Genomic DNA, 20,280 nt, shown 5'->3' on the forward strand with positions numbered 1-20,280 from the left:
CCCTCATCAGCAAATGCCAACCGCGGCCAATTAATGCCAACTCCAGCCAATAAATGTTAACCCTGACCAGTGAATGCAAATAAAGCAAATGCCAACCCTCCTCAGCAAATGCCAACCCTTGTCAGCCAATTCCAGCTCTCTTCAGTAAATGCCAGCCATTTTCAGCCTATGCCAACCCTTGTTACCCAATTCCAGCTCTCTTCAGTGAATGCCAACCCTTGTCAGCTAATGCCAACCCTCGTCAGCTTATGCCAACCCTCGTCAGTAAATGCTAACAACATGTCAGTAAATGCCAACCATGACCAGTGAATGCCATCCCTAACCGTTAACAGCCGCTTCAAGCCCTTGACAGTGAATGCAAACCCTCATCAGCAAACACCAGCCCACGTCAGCAAATGCCAGCTCTCGCCAGCCAATTTCAGCCTATATCAATGAATGCAAACCCACCCTGTGAATGCAAGCCCTCCTCAGCAAATGCCAACACTCATCGAATGCCAACTGGTGATAGTGAATGCCAACCATCGTCAGAGAAAGCCAACCTCCTCAGCAAATGCCAATCCTCGCCAGCAAATTTGAACATCGCCAGTGAATGCCAACCCTCGTCAGCAAAAGACATCTCTCACCAGTGAGTGCCAACCCTCGTCAGCAAATGATATCTCTCACCAGTGAATGCCAACCCTCGTCAGCAAATGTCATCTCTCACCAGTGAGTGCCAACCCTCGTCAGCAAATGACAACCCTTGCCAATGTATGCCAACCCTCGTCAGCAAATGACATCTCTCACCAATGTATGCCAACCCTCGTCAGCAAATGACATCTCTCACCAGGGAGTGCCAACCCTCATCAGCAAATGACATCTCTCACCAGTGAGTGCCAACCCTCATCAGATAATGACATCTCTCACCAATGTATGCCAACCCTCTTCAGCAAATGACATCTCTCACCAATGTATGCCAACCCTCGTCAGCAAATGACATCTCTCACCAGTGAGTGCCAACCCTCGTCAGCAAATGACATCTCTCACCAGTGAGTGCCAACCCTTGTCAGCAAATGACATCTCTCACCAGTGAGTGCCAACCCTCGTCAGCAGATGACATCTCTCACCAGTGAGTGCCAACCCTCTTCAGCAAATGACATCTCTCACCAGTGAGTGCCAACCCTCGTCAGCAAATGACATCTCTCAGCAGTGAGTGCCAACCCTCGTCAGCAAATGACAACCCTCGCCAATGTATGCCAACCCTAGTCAGCAAATGACAACACTCGCTACATATGCCAACCCTCGTCAGCAAATGACATCTCTCAGCAGTGAGTGCCAACCCTCGTCAGCAAATGACATCTCTCACCAGTGAGTGCCAACCCTCGTCAGCAAATGACATCTCTCACCAGTGAGTGCCAACCCTCATCAGCAAATGACATCTCTCACCAGTGAGTGCCAACCCTCGTCAGCAAATGACAACACTTGCCACATATGCTAACCCTCGTCAGCAAATGACAACACTTGCCACATATGCCAACCCTCGTCAGCAAATGACAACACTTGCAACATATGCCAACCCTCGTCAGCAAATGACATCTCTCAACAGTGAATGCCAACCCTTGTCAGCAAATGACAACACTCGCCACATATGCTAACCCTCATCAGCAAATGACAACACTTGCCACATATGCCAACCCTCGTCAGCAAATGACAACACTCACCACTTATGCCAACCCTCATCAGCAAATGACAACACTCGCCACTTATGCCAACCCTCGTCAGCAAATGACATCTCTCACCAGTGAGTGCCAACCCTCGTCAGCAAATGACAACAATCGCCACATATGCCAACCCTCGTCAGCAAATGACAACACTCGCCACATATGCCAACCCTCGTCAGCAAATGACAACACTCACCACTTATGCCAACCCTCATCAGCAAATGACAACACTGGCAACTTATGCCAACCCTCGTCAGCAAATGACATCTCTCACCAGTGAGTGCCAACCCTCGTCAGCAAATGACAACACTCGCCACATATGCCAACCCTCGTCAGCAAATGACAACACTCGCCACTTATGCCAACCCTCGTCAGCAAATGACATCTCTCAACAGTGAATGCCAACCCTCGTCAGCAAATGACAACACTCGCCACTTATGCCAACCCTCGTCAGCAAATGACATCTCTCAGCAGTGAGTGCCAACCCTCGTCAGCAAATGCCAATCATATCTGTTGCTGTTTCAGTTCTAAAAGGACATCACCACAAATGTGTGCATTGTCTCTGGTATTAATTTCAAGTGAGTCCCTTGATAGGTTTTGCACAACAATGTTGATTATGTCACAATGGCTACCGCATAATACAAACAAGCTAAAAATGAAGTTACAGAAACAATGTTTTCTAAAACATGAACTTACACTAAAACATTTAAATTTAGAACAAGTAAAAAATACCATTTTAATAATATTAAAAGATTAAGGGTACCCTTAAAGTGACACTCTAATTCAAGATCAATACATACACATGTATAACAAACATCAATTTTGACTGATAAAGCTTTAACTACTTACTTAATAATGCATTTATGGAAAATATGAATTACTGATAACAAGATTGTAACCGTGTATTTAATAGCAGAAAGCGCACAAAAATATTAAATGATTTGTAAATGCTTAAAGATATACTGTGGTCGTAACTATAGTCTCATAACGTAGAAATACGGTGTTTTATGCTCATTTCTTTCAAATCAAACTTGGTAACCAAGGTTTTCGACATTTATTAACTCTTTGGAATATTAAAACAATATAATTAATTGTGGTAAATCTTATATGAGAGTAATAGTGCATCTTTAAGTAATGAAACAATGTTTAAAAGCAAAAATGCCATTTACAGCGAGCCTTAAATTAAACAAGAGCTGTCACAGTAAGTGACCAGTGTTCTGGAAGTGCCATCCAGTTCAATGGATTATGCAAATACTAATAAGCCTACATTCACAATTCCATAATGATCCAATTGAAAGTGTGAGGTAGAGGTAGGGCTGTGGGTCTCGCACATGTTACATTTTATTTTAAAATCCCACTGTCAATGACAAAGTTACAACCCAGACAAGCCCAACTACATTATTCCATAATGATAAACCTTTGCCTTTGAGATAGGGACCTTGGTCTTTATGTAACAAAAACATATGCCAATTTATTTTATTTCTGTGCATGAAAAATAAAAACACAGCCCAGACAAGACCAACTATACTGCATATGCATATAAGCAGCATTCAATTATAAAAACCCTATAAGTGTGACCTTGGATTTGGAGATAAGGATGTGGGTATTGCCCATGTGCCATGTAATTTTCAAATCCCTCTGAACATGGAAATATTAAAACCCAGACACAACTGACTATACTCTATGTGCATATATTTTTACCCATAAAACACCACTGAATTATCCATATACAGTGTTAAGAGAATTTATTATGTGATATGAAAAAATGATTAAATAACAGCACCAGTCAATATACCCTTATAATACATCAGAAATGCAACTATAAAACAAAATATCTGGAACACTAACTTATAATTTACATCGTAAGCATAGTTCCCAACCCAAAAACACTGACAATCTAGTGGGCACACATAATTTATACTTACAACGAAAACAACACCATAATTAGTACACAGGCATGGTATATGACTTGTTTATACTTGTAAACTAATATCAGGTCACAATTTTTATTAGATCCTCATCTTAATTGTTAACATGTGTACATCAAGACTTCATGTCTTCTATCATTTATGTATACACGTGTACATCAAGACTTCATGTCTTCTATCATTTATGTATACACTTGAACATCAAGACTTCATGTCTTCTATCATTTATGTATACACGAGAACATCAAGACTTCGTGTCTTCTATCATTTATGTATACACGAGAACATCAAGACTTCATGTCTTCTATCATTTATGTATACACGTGTACATCAAGACTTCATGTCTTCTATCATTTATGTATACACGTGTACATCAAGAATTCATGTCTTCTATCATTTATTATCTAAAAGCTCTTATTTATAGGATGACAGTGTAATAGTGTTCCTCCACAAGAGTTTTACCACAATCTTTCCTTACAAATCTTATACTTCTACATAAAGATGGGCCTTTACATTACCCTTTAACTTAACACTTTTTTAAATTCCACAATTATAAGTTTCATTCTAACTAATTAAACTAACTAAGCCTTTTAAGCAAAGTGTACAAAGTCCAGACTCAACAGCAGGACACCCAACAGATTACTGGCATATAAAATAGTCACCAAAATAAAAACAACATTAATGGCAAAAATAGTATAACAATACAAATTCAACACTGTACTAAAAGATCCAAACTTAAGTGGCAAACGACATCTACATTATATATAGTGGGTTAATCTCAACAATGAGCTTCAATGGTTATTTTATTGATGACATTTATTAAAAATATTAGTGTTAGGTCTTTCTTATTAAAAAATATTTAATGCAAAAAAAACTGGCAGAGCATATACTGGGAAGAGCACCATGTAAATATATTTGTCATTTTACACTTAGAAACAATATTAATTGTCCACAATAATATTTTTAAAACCATAAACTCTAAAAATATAAATGGCAAGATTTAATAAGTACCCTGGTAATTGAATATTACCCAGTGCTGTATATTTCTTTACAATAACATGAACATGCACTTTTAGTGTCAATGTTCATTATGATTGCATTAAAACTAGATATGTTTTCTATAGAGTTCAAACATAAAATCATTTTCACAAAATGAATTTGATACTGTAGCATATTTTATAGCTATATATCTACTTGAATATTATGCTTTACAGCTCAGAAAGTACAGTTATAAATTGCAGCTGTGTTGAATATGTGTTTAAACAATCCCAGTGGAACCTAGCAACTAAAGGTATACAGTCAAACCTGGTTGAACGGTCACCTGCTTTAAAGGTTCACCTGCCTTATCGGGCCACTCAAAATTCCCCCCATTCGTTTTTACTATATAAAGTACATGCATTAAGCGGCCAACTGTCTAACGCGGCCGCGGCCACTAATATTTGTCCCCGTGAAGCCATAAAAATACTAATAAGCGGCCACTATATCCCTTGTCACTGACACTTCCGAAAGTAATGTTTGCCAATACACAGCTTTAATTGATACTGAAGTTGAAGGGAAAGAACGACAGCCTTGGATATTTCTGTCGTCCAATGAAAATGCCTACAACATTACACGATTACCATGCATGTTTCCTTATTAATTCAATTATCGAGAGATCATGTTTATAACTCATCGGCGAATGTTTCGATCAGAATTGACATACTTAATGAAGATATTTTAATAATTACGAAGATAATTGTCAAATACAGACAAAGAACGCCGGATATGATAATTATGAATTTACAGTTTGCACTGTCACTTGATGTTGTGAAACGAGTTACGATATGTATTTATTTCCGTATTAATTTTCAAAGTGCTCGGCTTTATACTTCTATGAACGTCTAACTTACATTGCATTGTTCGTGAAATTCTTTTTAACTTTGGTTATGGCTGACAATAATATAAACCAGAAGTGTTTGACTGTAAAAGAATGTGTTGAGAGTATTAATTATATTAAATTAGAAAACGGCCATAGTGCAAGAAGAACTTGTTTTTTCTACATTTGCATTCAACCTTCTTTAATGGTACTGATGATACTGATTGTGGGGTGAGGTGGTGGTTAAGATACATAATCTCTGTTTGAACAAAGCCAAAGTGTCAGAAAAGTCCAACTTGGACTAAGTGGCCACCTGTAGTAAGCAGCCACTTTTACCATTTCCCAAAGGTGGCCACTTAATACAGGTTTGACTGTAATTCCTTTTGAGACAAATTCCACTTATTCAGCTAAATGTTCATAAGCATACATGAATCAAAATTAACTTCTTATATGCCAATCTATTTTACAAGTACAATATTAAACACTATAGTGTAGCTAAATAATGCATTTGTGATCTTCTGATTGATGTTTTCTATGAAGTTTTGTCAGCATCTACATGTAGATTTTCCCGTCATATTTGTTTTTTTTTTCCATAATTTGAGATGAAAATGTTAAAGGCATGCCTTGATATAAACATGGAAACAGTTTCAACTCAATTGACACATTTTCATTAATAAAGTATCAATCCAGATGTGTTGATGTGTTGCAAACAATTTTCCATTTCCGATGAAAGCCATATCATCAATAATGGAAAATAATCAGATTTGTGCCTATCCTTTTGTGTTAATGCACTAAACTGAAGTTCCATGAATGAACAGACTGGCCATATGACACATAAAAGCCACAGCAGTATATCATGCAAACTTCCATGGGGCTATCAACAGCATGACACAAGTCATAAGCACAATGTAGATAGCATTAATAACAAAAGGGCCAAGATGGTCCTATATCCCTCACCTGACTGGACAAATGATTATAAAGTTATTGATCAGACAACAAACTGGACACCTCCCATTATACACCTCAGGTGATACTATTGTACTCTCCATTTTTAAAGGGGCCTTTATAACATGAAAAATATGTATTTGTTTAAAAAGTTTCAAAGGGCCGTAACTTGTATAATAATTAAGTTTGAATGATGTAACTTCTTACAAAAGACCATGTTGTTACTGTAAATAAGTTTATGAAGTTTGAAGTTGATATCTTCAATGATTGTAAAACAATAAAGAAATCATATAAAAAATAAGTATTTTGAAACAGACCATTTGGATTTTGAAGAGAAGATTTTTAAAGTTTTCCATATAGACTTATAGTGAAAAGCCATGTCTTTTTTTAATAATCAACATGGGGTGAAGGAATTTGATAGAGGGTTACCATAAGAACATCTCTATGAAATTATTTTAAAATTAGGCAAGTGCATTCTTAGGAGAAGATTTTTAAAGTTTTCCATATAGACATATAGATAAGTCACCTGCCCCACAGCTCCATGTCTATTTTAAGAATCAACATGGGGGTGAAGGAATTTGATAGAGGGTCATTGAGGAACATTTCTGTGAATCATTTTAAAATCAGGACAGTGCATTCTGAGGAGAACATTTACAGAGTTTTCCACAAAGACATATAATGAAAAGTAGTCAAGGTCCCTAGTGGCCATGTCTTCTTACCTGAGGAACATTTCTGTGAAATTATTTGGAAATAGGTCCTACGGTTTCTGGGAAGATTTTTTAAGTTTTTCCTTTCCATTAGAATGCCAACCAGAGTTTGGCATGAAACCACTTTTATTGAAGGAATCTGAAAGAAGACCACCAAAGGAACATGCCTGTGAAGTTTGGTTGAAATTGTTCCAATGGTTTAGGAGGAGAAGTTGTTTGATGGGAAATGTTGACAAAAGACGATGGACAATCACCCTATCATAATAGCTCCCACTGAGCACTTTGTGTTCAGGTGAGCTAAAATTGGAGATATTAGCTCGTAAGTGTCCAATCATTGAATCCAAATCTGGTATCATATTCACAATTTGTAGAGATGAAACCCACACCTTGAACAAAATAACCATTCACCAGTATGAACAATGTTTCTATTGACTCTCAAATATTTCAATAGACCAGTAGCTTCTCTTTGTTCATAGATTCACATTTGTGTAGCAATAGTCTCCCTTGAATGTTCACTACTCCCCTTATCTCACTGCCATACACCTGAGAGTATATATCCAGCCGTAGCCTGGCTTCATCTGGTTCCAGGAATACTGGTCAGGTCCAGTCATATTGAGCAAGAATCGTTTCTCATTGATCCTACCACATGTAGCATTTGTTACCTGAAAACAAACAACAAAATAAAATCACTGCAATAATAAAGATTGTCTGTTTCGTAAACAAAACAGTAAAGATTGGCGGAAGATACCATGTTCAAACTTTATTATGATCTATAAATAGACAGTTTTTAAAGGTCCAGAACACTAGACATGCACCAGATATGTGAAAGGATTAAAAAAGTGTCAGTCATTTGGTCCAACAGCCTCTGGAATTTTGTAAGTCTAAAAAAAAAATTGTAGGTCCAAATAAAATTTTAACACCAATTGTTTTACAGTCCCACACTGACATATAATGTAACTGGTGACTGGTAAATTTTGTGGCTAGCGGTTTTTTAGTAATCACAAAGCATGTTCCAAAATATAAGATTGGAATTTTGAACATTTAGAAATGTTATTAAAACCTGCCAATGCTTATTGCTTAAGTTAAGATGAATTCTTTAGTGTTTCAATATCATTGCCAAAATGTAGTGGTAACGTGGTAAGGTTATCGTTGCATGATGTTTGACTAGTGTTGTACACATTCCAACAGCTACCAAATACTACATCAGGATAGTAAACAAATAGTTAATAGACTATTAGAGGGTTACCATAAGAACATCTATATATATATAGCGAGATAAATGAAGTTTTCTTTTAAATAAATGAAATAATTCTCACATTTAGGCAGTGTTTAATAATGGACGAACATGTTAACATCTTAACTATTTCATGTCATATGAAAACTGTTGGTAAGACAGACTGAACCCCTAACAAATTTAGTTGGAGCAAATCAAATTTTCAAACGCACGGAACACACAATCTTGAATGTGGAAAAGTAAAGTTTGACCTAAAACTTATTTCAATGAAAATTAAATATTTTCAGTTTAGGGAACAGTATGTCATCAAGAGCTGTCACAGTAATTGATGAATGACTCCGAAATTCCATCCAGTTTCATGGATTATCCAATTACTAGTTTCTCCACATTCAGAAAGAGCAAACATTATACAGTTAAACTGCGGTTGTTCAAAAACTGACTATCAGTAGAGGTCGAAACTAAGTCCCGACCATTAATCCTTATATTTTCATAAAAAATATACTGACGCTGGATCAAAACCTAAGTTGAGGAGTCAAGCACTATTGCCCATCCCAAATCATGCACAAAACCTTATGACCTTGAGGTCATAATTTCACACATTTTCCCTAAAGCATGTTCATAAATAAACAAACATTTAGCAGGTGTTAAAATTTATGCATGTTGTAAAAATTGCAATGACAGATTAAAGGGAATTTGAAAAGATGTGAAAAAATTATTATTTCTGTTTACTCATGCTTTAATACTTGATAAAGGCATTTGAGAAGATAATTCTGAAAAATTAATGATGAGAATTTGATTATATTAATAAGTTGTTTGTTAAAAAAATATGTTCTTTTTGTAAAAATAAACTTTGCTATTCATTCATTTATTGGGTTTTCTTTTACATTTAGTGGCTTATTCTCAGACAACTTTTCTCATTTAGATAAAAAAAATGGGATTTTTCATGTTGCACATTTGTTGTTGTTATACATTTTTTTCCTGTTGTGGTTTGCAGGTTAATCATTTTTCCGACGGATCCTGAAGGTACACCAACATTTGAAATCAGGTGTCCGTTCCTGAAACAAGGAGTCCCTTCCACTATTTACATATTTTTCATTGTTGAGCCTGTTTTACTATACATACAAATACTTTTCAATTTGTAATTCAAGAATACACCATATTGTACATGTTTTCAACAGCATGTAATGACAAGTTAGTAGCACTCAATGTCAAATGTGTGAACCTCTGGCAATAGCAGTGAGGTAGATTTGGGTCTCTAAGTCGGTAGATTAGGTTCAAAAGTGGTAGAATGTCCCTTGTGTTTTCAGTCAAAAACAAAGATGGATACAACATTAACAAAAACTTGATGTTGGAAAACATCAAGGAAAACATTCTGATCAAGTTTCATGAATATTAGACCATACATAATGCCTCTAATGTGTTTCAAAGATTTGACCTAGTGACCTAGTTTTTGACCCATGTGCTTCACTTTTACAAGTGGTCAATATTTCATCAAGGGGTACCAAATTCCAACATAATCCGACCAATCATTTCCATTCCGGACAAAAAAATTCAAGATTTGACCTAGTGACCTAATTTTCAATCATTTATGACCCAGGTTTACATAAGTCCAAGATTTCATCAAGGAAAACATTCTGATTAAGTTTTATGAATATTTGACCATGTATAATGCCTCTAATATGTTCCAAAGATTTTTCTTAGATTTGACCTAGTGACCTAGTTTTTGACCCCATGTGACCCACTTTTTTATGCGGTCCATATTTCATCAAGGGGTACATCATGGCCAATTTTAACATAACTTGACCAATCATTACCATGCTATGGTTCCGGACAAGATTTTTCTAAGATTTGACCTAGTGACCTAATTTTCGATCATATGTGACCCAGTTTTATTTACGACCAAGAGTTCATCAAGGAAAACATTGTATTTAAGTTTCATGAACATTTGACCATGTATAATGCCTCTAGTATGTTCCAAAGATTGTTTTAAGATTTGACATAACCTAGTTTTTGACCCCATGTGACCCACTTTTACAAGTGCTCGAGATTTGATCAAGGGGAACATTCTGACCAAGTTTAAACATTTTCTGATCCATGCCTACAAAGATATGGTACGGGATGAACAGTGCAATTATAATATGCCCACCTTTGGGGGCATAAAAATGTGCCTGTCAAAAGAAATAAAAACAAGAGGGCCAAGATGGCCCTATATTTCTCACCTCAGTAAAACTTTGTGCTATAGACTTGTTGATAATTAAAGGGCAATAACAGGGATTTGGCTTCTCTGATGTATGAAATTGTTACCTCGAGAGTGTTAACAAGGTATATACAAGGACCCATATTCGAACTTTCTGACAAATTTCCAGGATATTTGGGCTGAAAATGTTACCTCGAGAGTGTTAACAAGGTATTTCCATATTTGGGCTCTGTGACCTAGTTTTTGACCCCAGATGACCAATATTCGAACTTGAGTTAGAAATCTTCAAAACAACCTTTCTGACAAAGTTCCAGGATATTTGGGCTGAAAATGTTGTCTCTAAAGTGTTAACAAGGTTTTTCCAAATTTGGGCTCTGTGACCTAGTTTTTGACCCCAGATGACCCATATTCAAACTTGAGCTAGAAATCATCGAAACAACCTTTCTGACAAATTTTCAGGATATTTGGGCTGAAAATGTTATCTCTTAAGTGTTAGCAAGGTATTTCAATATTTGGGCTCAATGACCTAGTTTTTGACCCCAGATGACCCATATTCAAACTTGAGCTAGAAATCATCGAAACAACCTTTCTGCCAAATTTCCAGGATATTTGGGCTGAAAATGTTACCTCTAGAGTGTTAACAAGGTATTTCCATATTTGGGCTCTGTGACCTAGTTTTTGACCCCAGATGACCCATATTCAAACTTGAGCTAGAAATCATTTAAACAACCTTTCTGACAAAGTTCCAGGATATTTGAGCTGAAAATCTTGTCTCTAGAGTGTTAACAAGGTTTTTCTATATTAAGGCTCTGTGACCTAGTTTTTGACCCCAGATGACCCATATTCAAACTTGAGCTAGAAATCATTGAAAGAACCTTACCGGAAAATTTCCAGGATATTTGGGCTGAAAATGTTGTCTCGAGAGTGTTAAAAAGGTTATTTCCATATTTGGGCTCTGTAACCTAGTTTTTGACCCCAGATGCTGTGACCTAGTTTTTGACCCCAGATGACCCATATTTGAACGTGAGCTAGAAATCATCGAAACAACCTTTCTGACAAATTTCCAGGATAATTGGGCTGAAAAGGTTACCTCTAAAGTGTTAACAAGGTTTTTCCATATTTGGGCTCTGTGAACTAGTTTTTTAACCCCAGATGACCAATATTCGAACTTGAGCTAGAAATCATCCAAACAACCTTTCTGACAAATTTCCAGGATATTTGGGCTGAAAAGGTTACCTCTAAAGTGTTAAGAAGGTTTTTCCATATTTGGGCTCTGTGAACTAGTTTTTTAACCCCAGATGACCAATATTCGAACTTGAGCTAGAAATCATCCAAACAACCTTTCTGACAAATTTCCAGGATATTTGGCCTGAAAATAATACCTCGAAAGTGTTAACAAGGTTTTTCCATATTAGGGCGCTGTGACCTAGTTTTTGACCCCAGATGACCCATATTCGAACTCGCCAGAGTTATTACTGGGACAAACATCCTGACCAAGTTTCGTGACAATGAGGCAAAAATGTGACCCCAAGAGTGTTAACAAACTAAGTGTGGACGGACGACAGACGACGGATAATCATCGATCCTAAAAGCTCACCCTCAGCCTATGGCTAAGGCAGTGCTCCAGCTAAGCATAATTAGCGTGGCGGGGCGCCCCGCTGCCCTTTTATGGCGCCCTGCTGCCTTTTCAAACGCCCCGCTGTGCCCTTTTCATTGACAGAGCGGCCTTTGATGATAAATAACACAAATAAATCGCCCATTTGTGTCATCAAAGCGACATTGACCTCGCCGAAATTTTAACACATTGTAAATCTGTCAATCAGCGAGTATTTGGCCACTGTCCCATTAGTCAAAGCATCGCAATTAGCCCCTAATCCGATAATTGGGCCGTGTCATCCAATTACCAAAACATCGCCGGCAGGCGGAGCTATTGAAAGTTAACCAATCAGAATGTACATTGAGAAGAACCTGATAATATGATATACGTTCATTAAAATGAGATAGAAAAGGCGACATAATTATGAAAAATCGTGTCAAGCATTGATGAAGTTAAAAAGTAATTGTTATATGTATTGAACAAACAATGCCAGACATTTTAAACATTGATGTTTTTGAAGCAGACGGTCATAGCCATCTCGGGCCATCGGCAAGGTGGCGCTAAGAAAATCAATAACATGACGTATCACCAAATATTTAATTGGTTTTCGTGAAATGTTAATGATAAAAAATTGATTTGTAAACACAAAAACATATTATTTTTTTTGCTTTATGTAGAGTTTTAATACTTACAGTATTTTTCTCCTGTTTACGATGTAAAAAATATCGGCGAGATCGCCATTTTGTCAGAACAATTTTCCGAGTTAATTTCTCAACCTCCCATTATGTATTGGTAAAGTTTTCATCAAGGACAGTGATTTAAATGTCATTTGGTTCTTAAATGTCAGCATATTTAAAATTATTTAGCCAGAGACAAGTAAATAACAGCATAGCTGAATGTGACATTCGTACCCTATCCCAAACGTACCAAAATAAGATTCGTCCCCCTACTATATTGACAAGTCATTTATTAGTCATTTTGATTGTTTCAAATCCTTAGCTGTCTTGGTTTTTGTTTCATTTTTAGATGCTATTTGGAGATAAACTATGTGACATTGACAAATACACTTTTGCTGAGCCAAAAATGATACATTTTTTATGAACATTTTATATAGTTATAGCAATCAGTTTGAATGTGAATATAAACTATATAAACTGAGGTGTGTGTTATGGCATAGTTTTTGTATCAGGTGTTACGAAAGTATCACTTCTCCTTAAAGTCTCCCCACTTCTCCCTAAATTGACTGAAGGGAGAAGTCACTTCTCCCAAAGTTTTCAGCCTAGTGAGAGTAGGCTGAAAACTGGGAGAAGTGACTTCTCCCATTCATAACACTGTTGTTGAAAGAGTTGCGCATTGATATGCCATAGATTAAACTGCGAATAAAGCATGATTTGTTACTTCTATTTAAATCACAGTTTGTTACCAATTTTGATATTACTGCACATATAGTCAGGTTATGTTTCAGAAATTAGTATGAAAATAATAAATATACAGAAGTATGACTTAATAACTACATCTTTGGATATCATAACAATTAGTATTGAAAGTAGAGCTCTAGTACCAAAATATCAAAATATTGAACTTTGCAAGTGCCCCATTTAGGCTGAGCCAAAAAAGTAAATCAAGTGCCTTAATTTGCATTTAGGGTTTAAATGGAGTTATGTTACCTTATTGTAAGATGGTGTCATTAATTGTGCAAAGTATTAAGTCAATTAAATGAAAGGTATAGAATTTTAATAAATATCCCAACCTGCCCTAAAGCTTTAACCTAAGTTCCAAAGTCAATCAGGGACCATAATTGGTATAAAGGATACTATGGAGTTATGTAACCTTATTGTGTGATGGTCCTGATCAACTGTGTGAAGTATTATGTCAATTAAATGAAGGGTATAGCCTGCCCTAACACTTTAACCTAAGTTACATAGTCAATCAGGGGCTATAATTTGTATAAAGGATAATGTGGAGTTATCTAACCTCATTATGTGATGGCCCTGAACAACTGTATGAAGTATTTAGCAAATTGAATAAAGGTATTGAATATATAAGTGAAAATCCCAACTTGCCCTTAAACTTTACCCGGACCCCGACGCTGGGGCGAGTAGTATAACCCTCCTCATTCTTCGAATAGTCAAGCTAAAAAAGCACCCGTTTGGAACTGCTTTTTTGTAGTCATCATGCAATAACCTTGTTTTCATTGCAATAACCTTGTATTTATTGTAGATTTCACACAGCAATAAATAGTAATGGCTGCCATAATTTGAAAAAAATGTAAAAATGAAATTGCATTTTCGTCATGAAAAAATATGATTGATAGACACACCTTGTTTTGTGGTAATGACTAAATCAAAACAGTTCTTGCTTCAAATGTCACAAAAAAGGTTATCTACACTCAGACTTCATTCAAGAAGTAATCCTGCACATTCCCCAGAACTATATAATGGATGATTTGTATTTTTACATAATTTAAATCACTATGCACATATCTGTTACAACCACAAATAATCACATATTTTTACACAAATTATTTTTACTTATTCACTGCACAAGAGTTCTCAGTTTAATCAACATTTTTACTATATTTTGGTATAACTGAGGTGGGAGGAAAAGCATATATATACCATGGCCGCTTGCGTAAGCTCGGTTCATTCCAATATTTGAGCAGGGTGTTTTGCTGAAATTTAAATGTACGCTTAGGCCAGAGTTTTTATATCTTTAGATTTACGGGAGCGCCGTACCTAAATATTGCAAAACCCAAATAAAAATAAAATTCATTTTAGTAGTTATATTTTTATTTTTTCCGACGAACGTTGCTCCAATTAAGAAAAAAAAAAGTGTTCTATAACCCATATCTCAGAACCAACTGGTGTACCAATTGTCATTCATTATCGGTCTTTTTACTGCACAAACCACGTAAACCAGTCGGAAATACGCGGGGAAACAGAACAGGTACCCGTTACCATAACAATGTCCTGTCAAAAGTGAAAGTACTTTTTGTCATACCCCTTATTTCTCACAATTTCTGCAGCTATATAGAAATGTTTTACTACAAAAAGGTTCCGATGTTTATGTTTCATTATTTAAATCAAACCGTGGTGAACTTAGAGCGTGTTTATTGTGATTTTTTTGTAGATTCAGTATGTTGTTCGCTTATATTATAAGATATTTGGCAGTCAGTGCAAGAAGTCAAACTTATCCGTTGCTTATTGCCAACGTGCATAGCTGGAATTAGAAGGATATTTTTCAGGGCTGATTCTAAAATCAGTTCTTAGACCTGTTTTTTTGAAACATATAACACTTGTAAAATTTATCTTAATGCTCCCGAATTTTCTTTGGTGAAGTACATAAATGTAGATTTTGACTGTCTGTGTATCCGTAAGCCCTGTCAAACTTTCAAGTGAAGAGGAATTTCCATCAGGGCTTCTACTTTTTTTGGTTATATTTTCTATATAAAATCCACATCACGGTAAATTGTCACGGTGCTATTTCGTTAAAGACAGAAAAACACATTTGACCTCCTTATTATACCGTGTCTGAAACTGTGTTTAATGTTTGATTACTTCACAATGGAAAGGATATGCTTATATTGTGGGCAAAAGGTTAGAATTGGCCATTTAAACTTCTTTATCACACTGACATTTTTCATAAAATCCATGGGTTGATAATATATGCACCTCATATGCATAGATGCATTCGAACAAATATATACAATTAATTTCAATGAGCGCTTGAACTCACAGTGTTGAGGTCAATATTTTCAGTCAATAAAAGGATCTTTTCATTATGCTTTTGAAACTTTAATGGTGATCTATCACCCTTTTTTCAGCCTATGAAATAACTGACACAAGTAAGGTGTGTTTTGTCTTCATGATATAAGAAGATTTAAAAAATAAAAAAAATCGGAGAAAAATCCGTTTTATTTTTATTTATTTCTCCTTTGGGACATTTTATGCATTTTATTTTTATTTTTATTTCCTCCTCCTTACCCAACTTTTTGAAAACTTTCCATAAATCTAAAGATAAAAAAACTCTAGCCTTAAGTTGAGTTGAACATACCTTACACTAGAAGCCATGAAAGCTGCTTATAATGCTAGCTAAATAGGCAGATACACAAACAGTAAACAGTCATGTTTGCTTAGGAGATTCATCCTCAAGCAAAAATAGTCTTTATCTCAATTATCATGGATTGCTGTTTTGTGATGGTGTCTAGAACAATGCACTCTTCTATTTGTAATTAATGCCTTGTAAACTAATCAATTATTATTTCCTGATCCATCTTATATTCCTTTGAATGTTGCTTTTCTCAGGAAACAAGATACATATTAAGTAGATTATTGAGCCAATAGCATCAGTATTCAGATATTGTAGTAACAAAATAAGATTACTTCCAAAAAGAGAAATGGACATGACCCTTGGGTTAAAAGATCTGGCTCAAGATTTTCAGAAAAATTTGTTCCTCATACAATTTTGAAGGTTTTATGGTCTGGTAAAAAATGTGGATCTACAGACTATCATAAGTTAAAGACAACAGTAGATTGCGATGATGGGGAGAATGTTTTTACAAGATCTGCCATAAGACAGTGATCTTGACAAATAGCCACTTTGTCAATAAGATATGTAACTGAATAGCATGTAATATTGATGAAATGTGTATGTTGAAAACAGGGGCTTTAACTTGTATTGAGGATGATATAGATTTGACTTATGTAATTGCGCACTGAACAGTATGGCCAATTAGAATCAATAAGTTGTATTTAGTACCATATAAAGTTGTCTTTTTTATCTGTCTGATAGCCCAGAGCACAAGTGATCTATTAAGACAATTCAATGAATGCTTGCTTGTTGATGCATGTGTGATGGTATGTGCAGAAGAACTTGCAGAAAACTTTGTCAGTTAATCATAGGCCATACTTTGTCTTTATGGTCATCAAAATTATTTTTACTGTCTGATGGCCTTGAACTGCATGAAGTAGAAATTCAATTTAATGTAAGGTATTCCAGATATGAGTTAAAATTCTCGCCCTAAAAATGATGACAGAATCCTTGGGAAGTAGAAAAGCAGTCCTAAATATTCTTTGAATATTCAACCTGAAAATTCATTATGTATACATTCTAGGATGATCAAAGTCCAAAGTTCATCTGTTTTGTCAAAAATTGATATATAGTCAGGTAGAAAATGTATCTTGAACCGAAAGACCACCAACAGTTTTTGATATCTACTGTTATTGTCAAACAGTGTAGTGCTTAAGGTTATCCAAGCACAACATTGATATTTGTTTTAAAAACTGTACACATTGTCCAAATTTCATTGCTGTAGCCTCAAACCAAGAAATTGGGTCAAAAGTTCACAGTAATTAGTTCATCCGAAGACAACATTGAAATGTCAGTTGTAAAACTGCGCAATTGGTCAAATTTCATTGCTGTGGCTTCAAAAATAAAAAAGTAGATCAAAAGGGTACAGAATAATTTACAATCTTCCCAAAATGTGCCGGTACGGGTCTGGCAGCCCTTTTGTAAAGGACAGTCTGGATGACTTATTAGCAACTAAGGTAACTCAAAGCTAAATGTATGCAAAAATGTTTGCCTTTTCACATATTATTTGCCTTAGCGGTAGTTAGTTGTTTTCACATTGATATTTGACGTCACAAAACATCGACAAAAGTTGGCCATTTCCAATATGGAATCATATTGTTGATGCCGGAGATAAACAAGTAAATATGATGCAAACGTAAAATAATTTAATTACAACTAATTAATTGTTCTTAGTTTCCAACATGGCACAATCAAAAGCGTCAGCACTCAATATGCTTCGGCGTCGGTATAATGTTTGTTTGGACAGGCAAATATGTTTTTGGACAGGCTAAACTTTCCGATGTATCTGTCTGATGGACAGGCAGAAATTTTACAACTTCAGGAAGACTGAATTTATAGCTGATTTGAGAACTACCCGGTAGACGCTAATATTTCAGTTTAAAAACTGCACAAAATGGTTAAATTTCATTTCTGTAGCTTCAAAAATAAGAAAATTGGTCAAAAGGGCACAGTCAAGGTCATTGAAGCACAACATTGACATTTGTTTTGTAAACTGCACAAATTGTCCAAATTTCATTCCTTCAGTTTAAAAAAAGAACAATCTAGGTCAAAAGGTCACACAATGCCCCAAGGACAACATTTGATATCTGTCTACAGAACTGTACATGATCCAAATTTCATAGCTGTAGCTTCAAAAATAATAAAGTTAGTCAAAAGGTTACAGACTAGGGGAACAAGGACCCCAATGACATTTGTTTTGAAAACTGTACACATGGTCCAAATTTCATTACTGTAGCTTCAAAAATAACTAAGTAGGTTAAAAGCTCACAGTCAATGTCATCAAAGCACATCAATGATATTTGTTTTTAAAATTGTGAACATGGTCCAAATTTCTTTGCTGCTAAGCTTCAAAAATAAGAAAGTAAGTCAAAAAGGGTGGGACTGGCTTTGACCCAAGGGGCATAATTTGCACAATCTTGGTAGAAGATCACTACAATTTTTATGATACTAGATACAAGTTATTAAAGATCTGGGCCTAGCCGTTTCAGACAATAATATTTTCAAGAATTTCCTACATAAGTCTACAGAAAACATTGGGGCGTGGTCATTTCTGAAATCAGCTGCATATTTTGATGTCCAAAAGCAATTGTGTCAAGAACAGCCACTCGAAAGACCATCCAATAAAATCAACAAACTGCCTTAGATAGCCAGCAATTGATAGGGCTGCACCCTTGTCAGACAAGAATAAAACTATTTCTTAAAAATACACAACATAGTTTTCCTTCAATATACAAGTGTTGAATTAATGCTTATATAAGATGTATTAACTATCCATGCAAATTATTTGATTGTAGCATAACAATGGTCTAGTTCAATGGAAAGTCTGATTATTTAATTCATTAGGGCACTGTTTTTTGATTGTTCATTTAACCAACCAGCTGCTAAAAAAAAACATGATTTCAGAAAAAAAATAAAATTGGAAACCCCAAACTTTTTTATTCCCTCTGCTCCTTTTTACCCGTCTATTAAAATTCCACATAAACTTTTCATCGTTTCTATAGCCAGTTGTCTATAAGTCATCCAATCGTAAGCCCTGATTTTTGTATCCAGACATTTGATTGGACAACAACGATCAAAGAAACATGGCAGACTGTTTACAATTTAGCTATTTCTCAGACAGCAACACAGTAAATTAATTTGTTAAAATCAATGAAAATGATACTGCCTCCTATATTATTAACACAAGCATTCCCTCTAATACACTCGTAAAGAATGTATGTGGATTTTGAACAGCTGGAAATGCAAGTAAACATAAAGGGAGATTATCTCATTGTCAGAAATTCTGTCAAAAACAGAAGAAGAAAACATGCCAACTACAAAGACTGTCAATTCATTTGATATAATGATGTCCACGACAAAGAAATTTGATTGGGTACCCCCTGAAAAGTATTATTCTGGCAGTTTTTAACTCTGACTAAATGTTTTTATTTGTGCCAGTGCCACGGACCTGTTATATTCCATGTTTGCGCCAAATAGTTTGTACTTTCATTTGCTGTGTATAAACCTGGGAAGAAAAGTGTGCCCTGGTTTGGGATTCTAACCCACAACCACCGGAGCACTAGCATGGCCATCTAATAACAGGATTCAGACTCATGGTTTGGTCCGAAATGGTGTTTGAATGTCATTTTGGGACCAAATCGATTGAGCTAACTTGTGTTAAGATTGTGAACAGTGTTATGATTGCGAACAGTATCTTGTCAGTATTAACAGTATTTTTTTTTAAAAAAGTAGCTTATTAACTAATGTTTCATTTCCTACCAAAAACTAAAATAAGATTTTGAAATTTTTATTTTATTTCCTCTTCTTTGAACATATTCAATCATGGCGGTTCATTAAACAAACAATAAAAAATAAAAGGCCTTATTCAGTAAAAAAAAAAGGTTAAAAAAAAAATAAAGAAATATAATAATTACTTTAATGTATTAACCTGTAAAAAGAACAATAATTACTTTAGAAATGACTATTTGAAGAATTCTTGAAATGAAAAATTAATTCCCTTGTTTCTAAAAATAGACAGTAATACAAAAAGT

The 20,280-nt window shown here is 35.4% G+C and overlaps 1 protein-coding gene across 1 annotated transcript in view; it reads right to left on the reverse strand.

Moving 5' to 3' along the window:
* Window positions 1-2,419: 2,419 nt before the first annotated feature.
* Window positions 2,420-20,280, reverse strand: part of LOC128205296 (uncharacterized) — a 106,750-nt gene continuing 88,889 nt past the window's right edge. Inside the window, exon 4 of the mRNA XM_052906828.1 lies at window positions 2,420-7,794. Within this exon, the coding sequence (XP_052762788.1) occupies window positions 7,657-7,794 (138 nt within the window). The 3' untranslated portion in view covers window positions 2,420-7,656. The remainder of the gene's footprint in view (window positions 7,795-20,280) is intronic.

This window comes from Mya arenaria, chromosome 10 (assembly GCF_026914265.1).
Source record: "Mya arenaria isolate MELC-2E11 chromosome 10, ASM2691426v1".
Classification (NCBI taxonomy): domain Eukaryota; kingdom Metazoa; phylum Mollusca; class Bivalvia; order Myida; family Myidae; genus Mya; species Mya arenaria.